At 36.8% G+C, this 18108-nt stretch overlaps 1 protein-coding gene across 2 annotated transcripts in view; it reads left to right on the plus strand.

Moving 5' to 3' along the window:
- LOC110446265 overlaps window positions 1–16624 on the plus strand; it is a 29183-nt gene extending 12559 nt beyond the window's left edge. Inside the window, exons 15-20 of one of the 2 annotated variants that reach the window (XM_021491314.1) lie at window positions 2011–2165; window positions 4270–4355; window positions 5778–5970; window positions 6805–6873; window positions 7505–11012; window positions 12020–16624. In XM_021491314.1, coding sequence (XP_021346989.1) covers window positions 2011–2165; window positions 4270–4355; window positions 5778–5970; window positions 6805–6873; window positions 7505–11012; window positions 12020–12058 — 4050 coding nt within the window. In that variant the 3' untranslated portion in view covers window positions 12059–16624. Of the gene's footprint in view, window positions 1–2010; window positions 2166–4269; window positions 4356–5777; window positions 5971–6804; window positions 6874–7504; window positions 11017–12019 lie in introns of both variants that reach the window. The other variant, XM_021491316.1, reaches the window with a different exon arrangement.
- Window positions 16625–18108: the final 1484 nt, after the last annotated feature.

Consider the following 18108-nt stretch of genomic DNA (forward strand, 5'->3'; position numbering starts at 1 on the left):
ACAATCATATGAATTATAAAAACACGGGATATTTATAGATTGTTAGATGTTTCTCAAAAACCAGTTAAACAAGAGGCCCAGAGGGTCTATATCGCTCACCTGGATATATGTTTAAAGTACTTGATATGAAGTAAAGATATAGCACTCCTTGGTAGGTACTGTATATGTACATATGAAATTTCAGAAAGATCCATCCAGTATTTCTGGAGAAATAGCAATAACAAACTTAAAATGACAAAATCCAAGACGGCGGCTTCGTGGTCATCTTGTTTTAATGAATACATCCTAATAGTAATAGGCACTACTAGACAACTTGATGGAGACAACATTGGGATAAAATCTTGAATCCCTATTGGAGGAGAAGGATTTCAAAGGTTTTACCTCTTTTTCCCCTATTGGGCTCAACCCCTCTCCCCTAGGGGCCAAACCCACTGTTTATACAAAATTGAGTGCCCTGCCTTGGCCCAAGGATCCCCCAAACCAAATTGGGATGAAGAATAATTTTTAAGGTTTACCGTTGTTTCCCTTATTTGGCCCACCCCTCTGCCCCCAGTGGGGATACAACATTGAGTGCCCTTGGCCCTAGGATGCTCCAGACCAAATTTAGTCAAATTCTACTGGGCCATTCAGGACTAGTAGTGTTTTAAAGGAAAAGCTGACGAACAGACGGACGCTGCGCCATGGCATAATATAAGCTCACTTGCCCTTCGGGCAGGTGAGCTGAAAATTTGGTTAATGACTCATTAAGATGATCAGGATTTGAGCCACCTGACCCTGAGTCTAAAAGTGTGACTAGATATACTCATCAGTTATTATCACTGAATAACAAGACTTTGAATCAAACAAACTAGGTACATGTACTTACCAGTCATTATGAATGAACAGCCATGCCCTGAATCTAACCAGCAGGATACTTGCCAGACATAATGACTGAATAATCAGCCTATGAATCAGTCAAAATAGATATACTTACCAGTCATTATGACTGAACAGCCAGGCCCTGAATCTAACCAGCACGATCCAGACATTATGACTGAATAATTAATCAGCCACTGAATCAGTCGAAATAGACATACTTATCAGTCATTATGACTGAACAGCCAGGCACTTACTCGGTCTAAATAGATATACTTACCAGTAATTATGACTGAACAGCCAGACCCTTACTCAGTCTAAATAGATATACTTACCAGTAATTATGGCTGATCAGTCAGACCCTTACTCGGTCTAAATAGATATACTTACCAGTAATTATGACTGATCAGCCAGGCCATGAATGAAACATGAACTAGATACTCACCAGTGATTATAACCAAATAACCTCTTAAACCCATTATAGAAACATGAGTACTGTAATTGTACCATATTTAATAATACACATGTTAAGTCATTTCTTGTTAAGAATTTCATTATCCAAATATTCATTTTAAGTCCCCCACCGGTTCAAGGGGAGACTATATGTTTGCACTCTGCAGCTACATGTCCGTACATTCGAGGAGTTTGTCCGGGGCATATCTTCTATATATTATTTCACCTGGAGTAACCAGATTTGGTATACAAGTACAGAGCATCAAATACAAAAAGTAGGTCACTATGACCTATGGTTTTACCTTTGGCCGCAACCTTTGAAACATTTTGTCCAGGGCATATTTTCTATATATTTTCAAATAAGTCTAGGCAGCCAGAGATCGAGAAGTATATCACTTTGACCTTAATTCTGAGATAGAAGTACAGCTCGATAGAAAAAGAAATCATTACTTGCAATAATTTGCCCTGTTAATCAAAGAATCCTGTACTGATGTTGAATCTAATACAGAAAAGTCTGTATCTGATAGACCATTAACAAACTCATGATAACTTTTCTCATCACAACACTAATACAAGTAGTTGTTTTATAGCGTTTTACTAGATTCCTCATATACTGTGCTGGACCTTCAGTATAGGATCTGTACTCTCATGTCATGATGACGGCCAGGATGTAACTTAATGGGTCAGTTTACTGCATTGTAGTACCAGTTTAAGACAGAAAAGAAGCATCCAACAAGCAGCTTCACCACTCTGGAAGACGAGGAGTTTGAGAGGATGAGGAAGGAGTACCTCCATAAACAACAGGAGCGGGAGCGCAAGCGCAATGAGGAGGAAATCATGGAATTAAAAAACAAAAGGTAAGTACATATAGAATCATTCACCCCCTTGGGGGTGAGATAGGGAAATCTCAACCCGAGGGGGAAGATTCTTCAGTTGCCAAACACGAGGCTTTGCCGAGTGTTTGGCAACTGAAGAATCTTTTCCCGAGGGTTTAGATTCCTCTATCTTACCCACAAAGGGGGGAATGATTCTTTTTCTCTTACCCTATTCTTCCAATGTGTATCATATACACAATGTAATGACAACGTTACATGCTAAATTCAGGGTTGACGTGTCGTTGATGGATTGTTGACGTGACGTCATTGTATTGTTGAAGTGACGTCACACCATTGTTATGATTAGGGGAATCCCCTCGTCTCAGCCCTAGGGCGGAGACAGATAAATCTAGCACCGGCAAAACGGGAGATAAATCTGTCAGGTGTTGGAGAAAAGCTGTATCTGTCTCGTCTATTTGTCAAATGTAGGGCTTATTGACTTAATGATCTCTCCACCCTTGAAGATACTGAACTATTTTGTAGGGTAAACAGTCATTTTCATTAAAAGAGGTCACACTCTAGTTTATGGACAGATATTTTTTGTTGTTACAACACAATTTTCTAAATTAGACATGTTGTTATAATGATGGTATCACTTGTATGGATGAAATGTTTTCAGTTGATGAGATAACTGCAAAGGTAGCTGGTTCCTTTTCCTTTCATTTTACTCCTCTTAAAAAGGATATTGGGGAATGAGGGTTAAAGCAATCAAGCAGGATGTCTGCCTGTTTTTTTTTCTCTAGACTGCGCGTGCCATGGTGGGTTTAATACTTTGTCAAGAAAAACTGTGTATGTTTATAATTATCTTAAGAATGATTGATAAATTGGTGGTTAGTATACACAACACATACTAGAAGCTCCTCAATTGTGGGTGTTAAACTCTGTAGCACCTGGGGACCATGAAACAGGTGGTTAGCTTAATTAAGAATCATGATAAGGAATTGCATAAAAGGTGTCTCAATTACAAAGTTGTATATATCCCTTGCATGTTGAATGTAAGCAATTTTACAAAAACATCTACTTGATATTGACTTGTTAAAAGGTGTGTTGCTATGAAAAGTGCATTTCTGATATTTTAAAGGGAAGACAAAACAATCCATCCAAACAAACAAAAAGTAAGACTGCAGAATCACCAATACACAGATGAGACTCGAGATCTGGTCCAAATGAGTCGAAGGTCACTCATAATCCACTAAAAAAAAGAGCTGAAACCATGGATATAAGTTAAAAGAGAACAAATTTCAAATTGCAGTGATGTACAATGTACATCGCTATTGGCTAGATCTACCGTAAAAACCCATGTAATTTGCGCACCTGTGTAATTTGCGCAGGTACTTTTTGAGGCTGAAAATCGGGAGAAAAGCTTCTACTCGAATATTTTGCGCATCCAAAAAATCTGGAAAAAAAACAATGTTCATGCTCTGAAAATCGATCTCTGGATAAAAAAAAAATATATATATTTCTTACGATTTTTTTTTTCATTGATGTAAAATGATATTTAAAACATCAATTTTATGACATTGTTCTTTTTGACTCAAAATAAAGTGAACTAATATAATCAAATGATGATTGGAGGCATTGATTTTAATACTTGAATACTTGAAAGTTGAGTATTTTATACTAATCACAATTTTTGTATTGTTCTTTTTAATTTACGCACAAGTCTGACTATAAAAAAAAAACAAGAGAAAAATACCACTCCATAAAAGTTTTGATATACAACAACTATGGAACTATATATACATGTGTGTACTATCTCTACATGGAAACAAAATAACAACAAAAATATAAAAACATAGCATAGATACATTATACATCAAACTTAAAAATGTGTGGTATATTTCCATTTACATATGGGGTTGTTTGGAAAGGGAGAGGGGAAGCTGCCCCTAGAATATCTCTCATTTGAAATTAAATTTGATTTGATAGACCTCACACTTAATAATAATGTATATCACCAAAGAGACTGTAACATTATTTTGATCAAAGTGACATTGATATGATTTTTAAATACATGTGTATATTGACCTTACAAGTTGTATTGAGTATATATTTACCTGTTATATTAAGTTGATGGTTTATATAGGGCCCAGACTCAGAAATGGGTACAGAAAGTGGAACCTCCTAAATGGTATGAAAAATCTGCACCAGATCCGGACAGAACAGTCCCTGGTAAGTGATATGTTTGTAGAGTTTAATGAAACAAGGTCAGCTTGCAATTTGAAGAACCAGTCAAAGTCTTAAATGTCTATGTATATTTTGTCCAGTCAAAACATTGGACTTTTCCTTACAATATTTCACAATGTCACCTCATTTCTTAAGAGACCTTATATTTGCTCTTTTATCTTTTCTTCAATGCCTTGTGAGATTTTTCATTATAGAGGGTTTTATGAGGGGTAATGGCGTGGGAGAGATCTGCATTGCAATTAGGGGTTTTGGCTTATTTTTACAGATTTTCCGTCACTACCCCACACACACAATCCAGAGTGATTGGTATCTAGGATGGCAACATTTGTGAATATTGAAATTATTGTGAAGAAATTAACAAAGGAAATTTGAATTCTGGCAACTTCAATACATTCAACTGAGTTGTTCAACATGAATCTGCTTACTCTGCACTGCATGTGGTGCTAAGGACATACAAAATGTAGTAGCAGTATTGAGGATCCAGCTTTGTAAGAGAATTAGAAAATGTATTAATATTTCTGGGAGTGATTATGGTGATCGATCTGATGCCTTCAAATCATAGAGCTAGAGTGATGTAACGATAGACAGAGAGAATAGAGAGGGAAAAGATAAGAGAACATGTTGTGTATACAAGGTCAGTGTCCAGTTGTCAGTGGTCAGGTACAGACAATACAGTCCCCCATATACATAATGCGGGCCTATACTACTTTGGATGTGCTGGGTAACATGTATATATAGAAAATGTAAGTATGAAAACTGGCTGAGGTACAGATTTTGCAGAATCCACATAAAATACAAAGATAAGTAAACAAATTATTGTAGGATGCAAATAACAATTACACTGTATACAAATAAAATACATAACAATTACACTGTATACAAATAAAATACATAACATTTAGATAGGACAAATATCTAGCTATTGGTTCTCCTTTTTTCATGCCTTGTCAAGATGATACATGAGGGTATATTTTGGATCAAAATGACAGACTTTTAAGTTTCAGTATCTCGAGATGGCTAGCATTGACCTCTGACTGACTAAGACATTTCCCGTCACTGCTAGAAGGCTAGCTAGTCCTGTTGATCCATTTTTTTCATACTTTGCAGTGGTACATAGGGGTATATACTTAGATCAGATGACTAACTTTCATCAAGTTTTGGGATTGGAATTAGCTGTTATAACCTTTGAACATAATTTACTGAGACATGTATGGTTATATCTCAGAATCTATGGAGCCAGCTTTGTTCATAATTTGTGAGAGTGATTCAGAAGGGGTATACTTTTGAACAGCTGAGAAATTTAAAAGTATAAGGGATTCAAGATAGCAGCAATGCCGTCTAGCATGATTGGCCACATTTATAATGTTATATCTCAATATCATTGTTCCTTTTATCTACCTTTCCTAGATCCTCCAATTCCAAAGAAGAATGTGTGGTCAACCCGACAGCAGCGTCTACAAAACATGGAAATGATGCGGCCTCGCAATGAACTGGATGAGGAAGCAATTTTGAGAAAGGTGATGGAGGAAAGTCAAAAAACAGCCGAGCTGGAAGTGCAGAGGAGAAGACAGATTGCCCAGATGAACAGGGAGAAGATACAGTGAGTATGTTTGGGTCACATGTCAATATAGGAGAGAATACATGATTATAGATCTGTAGGAGGAAATAAATACTTAATTTTTATGTCACTCTAGTGGAGGAAACATTACACTGATAGTCAGTCTGCCTGGAAAAAGAAGGTTCTAATACACGATATATAAAGTTAGGTTTCCTCATCTAGATACTTGGTTGATATGTTCTGACATCATAAAAAATACACATAAAGGCTATCCTCAATAGATACAAGATAGAAACCTGGCATTGGACAAGTTACAGATAGGCTTTTCTCATTCTCTGATTTGGATAATATACATAGATGGTCTATCCTCAACTACATCCTTGGCAGACATATTCTGACATTGCACTAGTTATAATATGCTAAATACCAAGAAGTCACACTCTGGCACTGGATAAAATATAAAGGTAGGCTAACATTTGGTTTATACTCAAGACTTTGTTGTCTGCTCTCACTGGGTCGCGGGTTCAAGGCCTATGTGCGTCACCAGGTACTGGCTGCAGGTCATCAGTTTTTCTCTGGATACCCTGTTTTCTTCCACCACCAAAATCAGGTTCATCCTTAAATGACCATATAGCTGTAAACAGGACGTTGAGGACAAACAAACCAAACCTTGTCCTTCTCCCACATAATATCACTCGGATTTATACAGATACATGCTAGGCTATTCTTACAGGTAATGAAAAGATTGCTGTGATATCTGGTATTCATAATAACTTAATTTAATATGAGACATCAAAGTTTTATAGAATGAAATATATAGTATTTAAATAACTTTATAGGTTTAGAATACAAATTTCAATATGGACGTCTTTTCAGAATGGAAAAAGAACTTGCAGCCAAAACTGTTGTACCAGACCCTATGGAAAAGCCTTTCGTTAGACCAAAGTAAGTTGACATTGTTGAATATATTTTCATACAATTCAGCAGAATAATTTCTATACTTATGTCACATACCATGTGTTTCAGTGTATTTCTGCTTTTTATTGACTTATGCATCCCTGTTATTCAGTGTAAAGAAAATAGATTCTTATAAGCTATTATCATGAAGAGTATAAAATAAATATAATGGTAGAGTTTCAAGGTTATGATAAACTACCAAGTTTTAACTGGAACATATTAATAATGACATTATTTTCAGCTAAAAGGAGTTACATGAAGTCAAAGATGTATGATAAAACTTCATTTTGAAGTGACAACACATATGATGAAAAATATACAATGTTGCACATTATAGTAAAATCAGGGTTTGAATGACTTCAGGGGTGTTTGGATCGACTTGTGCATAGCGTGCTATTGATTGACATTTGGAAACATACTTGTGGTTTGTGGGTGTGTACTTTTTGTTTTGATTATTCTTACATTGTACATAAAATAGGACATATTAAATCAATAGCATTTTGAAAAAAATTCTTTTTAAGTGGAATCATTTTATGAATAATTTCCTTCCGCTGCTCTTCCATAACATTCCATAATTTTCGTGACTTAATCTAATGTTTAGCTACATTTGTTATTTCAGACCCATTGAGAGTATCTGGGATGTGAAGGAAGATCCACCTTTGCCTGTTAAGTCTGTACCTGTCAACCCTGTAAGTGTATGGGCCAGTAACCCTCTCATCAAATCAAAACCAGCCAAGCAGGAAAACACATCACAACCACCGAAATCCTATTCTTCCAGTGTCACTGAGGACTCTCCAAACCATCCAAAATTAAAAACAAGCTTCAGTAATCGACGCCCAAATGTTAAAGTGCACATTCCAGAGAAGACAGTAACAAATGATGATTGGGATGAAGATCTCAAAGATCAGTATCTTCCTCAACATTCACCAAGCTCATTCCACCAGTACATGAAATGGCAGCCCGTAGCCAAGGCCATGCTAGAACAGCAAAAGGAAGAGATCAAGACCAAACCAAGTAGCCCTATTGATCAGTTAGATAACTTTGACGTGAAGGAGGATCATCAGAAGTGTGAGTCACAGACAGCTCGGGTTAGGGATAAATCTATACACAATTCTGCTAATGCAACACCTTCTGGACAGATGCATACAAGGAAATCTCCATGGTTGAAAGCTGCTCCAGAGGAACAAGTTGAATCTTTATCTGCAGAACCAGGAGTACAATCAATATGGGAACAAAATAAGGTCACTACAGAGTTCAAGAAGAATCCAAACAGACAACTTGGGAACAAATCATTTGGGGAAGACTGGGAGGATGATATAGATGATGTAGTGTCTGTCTGGCCCTCCACAACAAAGTCCTGTGACCCAGAAAGTATATCGTCTGTCAGTAAATGTGAGGACCATGCACAGCACATTCACCAACAAGTGCTGTCCAAGGTAGGAACCATGCAAATGGTAAACGACGATTCAGTTAATGAATCATGGCTTCCAGAAAAATCCCAAATTATCCAGAAACAGCCAAGTGACCAACCCCAACAAAAACAAGACCAGCAAAGTGAGCACCAATGCAAAGAGATCAGTTCAAATTCTGGTACAAGAACTGTTTCTACAAGGTCAGAAAGTCCTATTTTCACTCACAGAGAGCATCCGTCCCTTCAGCCACAAGGATCACAAAGTCTGGGCTACAGTGAGGCCAGAGCTCAAGCGTTTACACAAGAGGTCAGGCCAGGCAAGCCTGAAGTATGTGGGAGAGGAGAGGATGAAGATTTGTCAGTGAAAGAACCTCAGCAAAAGAAACCACCACAGCAACAAAGGGTTCAAGGTCTTGGACATATTTTACCAAGAATGCCAAAAGCTCCACAGGGATCCTCTGAGCCGAGTGTACCAAATGCACCCAACCCTGTCACAATGCCGAGGGTGCCAGCTTTGTGGAAAAATCTTGTAAAGCATCAAGCTAATCCAAAACTGGATACAAATGAGTTGCCTGATGAACCACATGTGTCCCCAGCATTGGATCAAGAACTGAAACTGGGTGAAACTACAGAGAAGAAAAAAGAAGGGACCAGAAACCTTCCTCTACGTCTACCTCGTCTACCGAAAGCATTACATGCACTTAAGCGATACCAGCGCTCTGACAATGTGTCTGGTCTGGAAACTTCTGCAGCTTATAAACAGCAGCCTGCTGTAGAATCACAGAAAATATCTGGCCAGAAACTAGTGCGAGATCTCCTCAACGAACAGGCTGACCCAGATTTCTTGAAAAGTCTCTCAGAAATTGAACATGATGAACAATCATCTGCAACTTCACAATACGCAGCTGGGGAGCCTCAAACTCATGTTTACACAAACTTGAACGTTGCCAACAATCCTCTGTGCAATAACAGTAAATCACCAGCTACTGACATGAGTCGTGAGCCAAGTAGCCATGACCTTCGGGAGGCTAGATCAGATGTCAACAGTCACTGCCAGCCAAAGATAGATAGTACAGTGAACTCTCAAGGAGAAGATATTGAACTGTCTACAAAAAGTGGCCAAAATTCAACTTCAGACAATCTACCTCCTGTTACTGCCCAGAATTTCATGCCCCAAGGCCTGCTGGGCCAAAATGTTTTCCAGCCATCACTGCCTAGTGGCCTTCCTGAAGGTTTGCCTCCCTACTTGGTACAAGCTTACCTCCAGTACCTCAGCCAGTCCCCCAAGGTAGAAAACACTGGCCCTACCAATAAGGTCCTGCCAACCATCCAACATGCCCAGCCACAAGCAGAAGCCATACTGCCTGGTTATCCCCTAGTTGCTGGTGCAGGATTAGGTGGCATGCTGCCAATTCCTACGATGATGCCTTTTGTCGGACTGCCAAACCCAATGATGCAGACAGAGTACATGTTACAACAAACACAGCTACTTCAGCAACAGGAGGAGAGACTCCGACAGAACCAGCAAGTTCTGATGCAGCAACAACAGCAGCTTCTCCTGACACAGAACATTCAGCAAGGCAGTGGACTGACTTGTGTGCCTGCAGAGAGGGGGCTGGGAGGTGCACCTGTACTACAGACAACCCAGCCCAACTTACAAGGGCTCCATCAGTCACAACACATGAAGACTGGACCTCCCACATCAGCTTCAGATACTGAGAACTTCATTGTAAACCCTATGGAGCAGAAACTGCCAACACAACAGGGAATTACTAGGACAGAAATCATGGAAACTGCCTATGGAGCATGTGACAGTATCTTGCAGGGACAAGATATGCACAAGTCTCTGTTTCAGAAGTCTGTACTTCAGAACCAAAGAAGTGAGACTGAAGGAGACAACCAGGGTATATTGGGACAAGGTCAACTGCACCAACTGGATGAAGGTTGTCATAGAGATGGTTTACAGCCATTCCCACCACCATTTTCTGGGAATGTCATGTCCGCACAACAGTACAATCCACCATCAGTCCATGGAAATATTCCACCAGTGGAACAGCACAATCCAATGTTGGTCCATAGAAATATTCAACCAGCACAACAGTACAAGCCACCTTTAGTCCCTGGAATGGTTAACCCAGTACAGAGGTACTATCCACCTTCAGTCCCTGGAAATATTCCAGCAGTTGAACAGTACAAGCCACCTTCAGTTTCTGGAAACATACCATCAGCAGAACAGTACGATCCAATGAAAATCCTGAGAAATAGTTCAACAATGCAACATTACAATCCACCGGTACCCTCAGTTCCAGAAAATATTACCCCAGCGCCACAATACAATCCACCTTCAGTCCCTGGAAATATTCCATCAGCAGAACAGTACAATCCAATGTCAATCCACGGAAACATTACACCTGCGCAACAGTACATGCCACCATCAGTTCCAACAGCAAACAGTGCATCAACAAAAAAAGAGAGTTGTCATGGAAACCATCCTATAGTAAAACAATCGATCACTAGACCTAGGACATCTATCTCGCCAGTTGAGAGCCAAGGTTCTTCTACAGGAGAAAGTGATTTAGTGAAGGATTCCTCCGTGATTACAGTTGAGAAGAAGTACCTCCGATTGCCTCCCAAACTGCAGCGTCGACAGGAGCAGACTCGTGCTGTCCAACAAATGCTCAATAAGCTACATATGGAGAGTCTGGAAATGGAAAAGGTAGGTAAGCACTTGTTATTGTTTTACCCCAATTCTAATACTGTATAGCTGGTTATATACATAAGGGTGATATTAACACTAATGTGCAGGTCGTATAAATGATCATTAAAATTTGATCTATGTAATAATATGACACACCTTAATATTAACCCCAAGATGTATGTATGTACAATGTATGTAGGCTCTCAAACAATCCAGTACAGAGGCAAGTCAGATTGATTTAAATGGATTGTATGTTTTATGCCATGGGTACTAAAACACTGAGATCAGTTCACAGGTTAGAACAGGTAATACACAAATGTGTACACTAATAAACAGAGAACAGTTCAAAAGTGTATACTGTTTTTCATCCTTTTTTCACTCCCCCCCCCCCCCCCCCCCCCCTATATTGGGAGGGGGGAAATCATTATCTCCAGGTCTGTTAATTTGAATTCTTCATTTTGAATAAAAATTACACAACTTGGACCTGCAAAATAAGCAACTCTACAGTGTGTAAAATTCCTTATGCTCTCCCATTAACGCTTTGATAAAATGTAGCATCCGATTATTCATATTCTCGTTAAAATGTTTAACTTTCCAGGATTGAGTTACATTGTATGAATTTTAAACATAAACTTTTCCTAATTAAAAGCTTACTTCTGATATTATTTATACTATCCACTACGAAATTAGGGAACAGACGGCTGAAATCAGATATTCCCACATATTGTTATGTGCTTGTGATTTATTTTTGATTTTGATGATTTTATTTGAAGTTAACCATGCATCTTTTCAGATATTCATTTATAAATGTGTCCATAATTTTATGTATGCATGCATCATGCACAAAAATTCACCTCAAGGTCAAAGGTCAAATTAGTGCTCACTTTTGTACTTTGCCATAATTTTTAAACTGTTTAAAAAAATATTGATGCAGGGTATGGCATCAGCCAGAATGTGTTGTATAATTAGATAGATGTATCGTGGTTTTGTCTCTAGTTGATTACATGTATTTTATATATTTTCAGGATGAGACAGCAGTAGATAAAGAACAGAGATGTTTTTGATGGATAAGACAATTCACTTTAATTCCTGAAGGAATTCCGGAGTCCTGAATTTTTTGAGGGAAGGTTGATTAGTTTTGGAAAGAGTACGAGGAACTTGTATACGGTATACAAGTGCAGGATTTCATGCACTTTTTAACAGTCAGTGTTAAAATAATTAGCAAGTAGAGTCCGTTCAATTATTCACCCACAGTAAAGCAAGATTTGAAACACTACTGTCTTAAACTGACAATTCCTTGCTGCATTTCACTGACTTCACAGATGGTTTTGGGGTCCTACAGGAACAATTGGTGAGATGGTGCTGAGAAATATTTGTGTATATTGAAATATGTGATCTGATTGAAGCTTTATGTGTTAGCCAGTGTGATCTCCTAACACTTCAGATGTAGCAGTAGAACAAATGCAGCATAATAGACAGTCAAAGTATGATATTACTAACATAGTCAAAAATATTTTCATATTATTATGTTAGCTGGGTATTCTTTCTAGATTATCATGAGCTTGCATATTTAACCTATATTATCATAATCATATTAGGTAGCTTTCTGAAATTAGATTATCATATTAAGTAGCATACTTCAATTAACATACTTCATCTAGATTATCGTATTAGGTAGCTTTCTTCATTTAGATTATCATACTAAATAGCATACTTCATCTAGATTATGATATTAGCTAGCATACTTCATCTAGATTGTCCTATTAGGTAGCATACTTCATCTAGATTATTATATTAGCTAGCATACTTCTTCTAGATTATCATATTAGCTAGCATACTTCATCTAGATTGTCCTATTAGGTAGCATACTTCTTCTAGATTATCATATTAGCTAGCATACTTCATCTAGATTGTCCTATTAGGTAGCATACTTCTTCTAGATTATCATATTAGCTAGCATACTTCATCTAGATTGTCCTATTAGGTAGCATACTTCTTCTAGATTATCATATTAGCTAGCATACTTCATCTAGATTATCTTATTAACTAGCATACTTCATCTAGATTATCGTATTAGCTAGCATACTTCATCTCATACTTCATCTAGATTATCGTATTAGCTAGCATACTTCATCTCATACTTCATCTAGATTATCATATAAGCTAACATACTCTCCATTATTACTTCTTTTTTTCTTCAAAATTGGTTGTTGCTTATGTATTTGATTCATTAAAGGAATTTGTTTTTGCAAGATTTGAGAGTAGATATGATTTCAATGTGCATGCATCAAGAATAAATCTTCTCACCACTATAACATGTGGTGTGACAATTGACTAAGAAACAGCGTTCTGGACGCATGCACAATGACATTACGCTTGCTCAAAAGTCACGCCCAAGGGCACTCAGTATATTCACATAAAAGTGTTTCTGTGATAAGCTCATTGTAATGCTAATAAATGACTGTTGATAGTATGGTGCTACATTAGGGGGTGTACATAGTCCTCAACTTTGTTACTGTGCCATATAGATAATATGTTATTGGTATTTTTATTTTACATTGTTACCAAGCCTTTTCCAACATGTACCTTATCACCCCCCACCCCCCTACTCCTCTCAGCTGTTTCTCAAGTGTGACACTTCAGAATGTGAACTTCTTTGGAAATATCAATAATTAGTCATTGGTTACTTGGAATATATATATGTCCCTTTTGAGATATAGCAACATGGACACAAGTTGTGTATTATGCCTCACCTAAACCTGATTCCTTGTATTTGTTATGTTTCTGTACTGATTTGGATGAGATTGAAGCACCAATCAAGATAGGTATACACATAGTTAGCATACTAATGTACAAGATCTCACCTATAAGTAATTGTTTTTTTAATAGATTACAACATATTTTTTTAATGAGTATAAGGTTGGCATATACGAGTGGAAATCAGCAATTGGGAGTTCTATCATAGACTATATTTTGTTGCATTGTCATCTTAGTTCAAAAAGGTTTTGTTCAATATGCCAAGACAATCTGTTTGGGAAAAGAAGCTTAGAGTGTTTATGAATTCTTCTCTGATTTACTAGTTACCACATCAAATCACAGATCATGGTTTTCTCTTACAATTATTTAAAAGATGAAAATTTCTCTAATTAAAAGTTCCCTCAATAATGCTTGATCAAATTGACAAAGCTTGCTGCACCTTGGTTCTATTCTGATAAAAGATATAGATTTATTGATGCTGTGTACATGTTGTGTATGCTTTTTATCTCAACTGGTACAAAATACCAGATTGAGCTTGTATGGTCGTGCTCAGTCTGTCGTCTATCAGTTTTTCCTTTAAACACCACATTTTAGAGCTAGCATCCTTAGGCCATGAGGAACTTAAGTTATAGAAATCAACGATCTGACCCACCTGGGGGCTGAGGGATGGAGTCCAAAGGGGTTGAATGGGTTGATTTATTTTAAATTACATCTTGTCTAAAACAACTGGGCATGTTTTAGCCAAACTTTAGTGTTAGCATCCGTAGCCTATGGAAATTGAATATCATAAAAAACAAAATGACTTGCCCTTCCAGGACCTTGCTTCCCAAAATATTGAATTTCAACTTTATTCCCAAATAGCCATGTGAGTGTTACAGACCCCTTGGGCCTTTTGTGTTACTACCTCACAGTGTTATGTAGATACCAGATTGGTGTCAGTGGCAGTGCTGTATGAAATTTGTGTTCCAATTAAGTAGTGCTATTTAATGTTGATATTATTCAGGAATCCAAGACATGTCTTTAATGTGTTTGAAGTCCTCTGCAAGATGTTTGCTTCAGCTTGATATTGGAAAAGCACCAACTTAAACATTGAGAGTTATTGACCATGCATGTAGATTTTAGTTGTCATGAAGTAATTGATTCAGCAAGTCTCTTTGGCCTGGTATTATTAGTCCACAGAGCCTAGTTCTTAAAATGGAAGTAAGCTTAGCAGTTAGCACTGCATGGTTGAATTAATCACAGAATTTGACCTCTGTGACCTTACATGCAGAAAAGGCTTATTACTGATAAAATATGCAAGTGAAAAATGTTGTTATTCTTTTTTTTTTATCAATCAGTCATGAACTTATGTGTAACCTATAATTGTAAACTTCATGCTCTATCAACTTTTTTGCAATATTTTTTACATCATCATTCCATCCATTTACGAAAGGACCAGTGATAAAATATAGTCTAGAAGTATATTTGTATGTGCATTGTCAGATAGTCAGAATACTGGATACACCTTTGAACTCGGGCATTAGGTTTCAGTCTTTGCTATTTTTATTTCAAAAATGATTACGTCTTGCTGTTGTTTCTTGACTTTCACAGAATACTCAGTTAAGAATTTATATGTTTGTTCCGGTTGTGCATAATATATGCTGGGAAATGTTTGTCCTAGTCTAAATTTCGCCTTTTTCATCCTCCTGTATGAAGGTTAAATTACCATAGTAGCGAATATTAGTAAACAGCATACCATATATTGTGTTACATTTTGGAAGGAAGAACTAACAGGGGTGAACATAGATTACTTGTGAAGGCGAATATTTTACTGGGCGAAAGATTCTCAGTAAACAGGATTGAAGAAGGCAAGAAATGTGATTGTGTATACGTATTAGTGATTCTCATGGTAGTTTTTAATAAGTAGTACATGTACATAATTTTCTTTTTGAAAAGTTTTTGTTCTCTTTTTTTTTTATAAGGATTTTGTTGAATTTACATGTAGTAGATCATATATATCTTGTGTTTTGAAGATGAAGTGATGTAGTATATAAACTGACTGTGTTTTTGTCAGTATTCACACATATCCTCTACCAGAGTAGCCAACACATACCAGATTAATTAATCCAGGTTGTAAAAAAAAAAAAAAAATCCTTCAGTTTCCATTATATAAAGTCATACCACATTTTATATTATTTCACTTCTGATGTATTGATATTGTTACATATCAAATCTTAATTTATGCATGAACAATGTACGAATTAAATGTGTTTGCAATGTTTCAAGACCAACTGGTCCCTTTGTATGGCTATCATAGCTTCCTGTATGCTATCTACGCTAGGCTATGACCAGTCGGTCTTGAAACGTTGCAACCCATTTAATACGTGCATTGTCTGTGTATAAAGTGAACCACTGATGTTACATACTGCCAAACTGATGAATCTTATTGAAGATACTGTTACAGCTATTGAGATTTTTTTCAAATAGGTTCCCAGGCAACTGGCATAGGTAATACAATGGGCGAAACCGGGGGTTAAATATTGAAGTAGATTGTGTTGGAAGGAGAATCGATGTATGTATAACGGGCAGAATATTTTGTTTTCAGTGGATATATTTTAACTTCTGTTAAGAACATTTGTGCAATGGATGGGTTGCTGAAATTTTCATTTAACTTTTTAACCTACTAACAAAAAGTCCAGGATTTGGCCCTAGTAACTTGATCAGATCTCCGGTCCTGGTATCACATTTTGTAGCTTGAGTTTGTCCCCATTTTGTGCATGTAGTTGTCTTCCTACAACAGACTGTACTGACAACTGTTCTGTATGTAAAATATTTGTGTTGTCATGTAATCTTTCTTTTTTTTTTCAAAATTAAATAAAAAGAACATCTACCTATGTGCCAGTTATGTATTTTATATTTTTGTCAGTCTAGTGCATTTATATTTTGTTGATATTTGTAAAATAACGTTTATGCTAGCTAAATGGGTTTTTTTTGGTTCCATTTCAAATTTGTCTCATTTCTGATATTTCATGATCTGGTGGTTGTCACTTTCTTTATTATTGCTGATTTTGTACTTTATTGCTAAATTAGGTTGTAAACGTTTGGTTATAAATTAGCTTCTTTGCTGAATTAATGCTATTTTCTTTTGAAGCTTGTGGTAAGCAACCAGGAATTTATATTAAGTATAATGCAACATTTTCTTTTTTCTTCTCTTTTTTTGTAAATCCAAATTTTGTTCTAGAGTTGTGCTACATTTCATTGGTAACACTCTGTACCTACCTGTACTGATACACAGAACAAGGTACTATGCAACATGTTTAATATGCAAATGTGTTCAGTTATCATTTCCTAGTCATTTATGCAGCGAAAATAATGTGTTATGTTTGATGTGTGCAGATTTTATGTCTAAACTTTGTAAACATTCAAGTGGTGTATCATATTTTGTTACTTTTCCTTTTTTAATTGTTTGTTTTAATAAAACGTTAAAAATACAAAGTGGGATTTTGTTGTGAAATTGCACAGTCCTGTAGCAATAGAGTGCCTGTGATTCAGAGTGTATTTCATTTTGAAATCTGGCTCTTTTATATAGTACTTTGTGAACAATGTATGTACATCGTCTAGTTGTCAGACCTTAAATACATGTAAGTTATAAAGTGGAACCTATTTTCAGAAACCATAGGAGTCCATAAATGGTTTCTTGTTACGCATGGTTCCTACTACGAGTTCAGATAAATTGCAATGGGGAGCTTTGGAAATGTTCGAAAAAGCCGGGTTGACTGTGCCAAGTGCAAATCCGAATTGATTGAAGATGTTCATCTAAAAACATATTTAAAAGTTAGTTTAAGGGTTTAATTAGCAATTATACAGACCGAAGCTGAACGTTACATTGAGGAACTAATTACAATATATTCCAGGTCAACTACATCCATCGACTTTCCAATACTTTTGTAAGGGACAAGTGAAAAAATTATGTTAGTATTTAAAACACCTGTCAATGTTTTTAAAAAAATCGTAAAATAGAATTCATTGCTTCGAGACATTGCAGGAGAAACCGGGGCAAGTTCGCCCCATTTTTAGGTCACCTGAGCTTTGCTCAAGTGACCTATTCCAATCACTTTCCGTCCGTCGTCGTGCGTAAACTTTTACATTATCAACTTCTTCTCAAGAACCAGTGGATGGAATTTTTTCAAACTTGGTCAGAATCATCCTTGGTAGATGAGGCTATCAAATTGTAAAATTGGGATTCCTACCCCAACCCTAGGGGCCAGGGCGGGGCCCAAAAGGGAAAATTAACCAATATTTCAAAAATCTTCTTCTCCAGACTCAGAGGTATTACAGTCATTTTCTCTGCATGGATGGAAAGATCATCAGGGGCTTT

Source organism: Mizuhopecten yessoensis, unplaced genomic scaffold, assembly GCF_002113885.1.
Source record: "Mizuhopecten yessoensis strain PY_sf001 unplaced genomic scaffold, ASM211388v2 scaffold2671, whole genome shotgun sequence".
Classification (NCBI taxonomy): domain Eukaryota; kingdom Metazoa; phylum Mollusca; class Bivalvia; order Pectinida; family Pectinidae; genus Mizuhopecten; species Mizuhopecten yessoensis.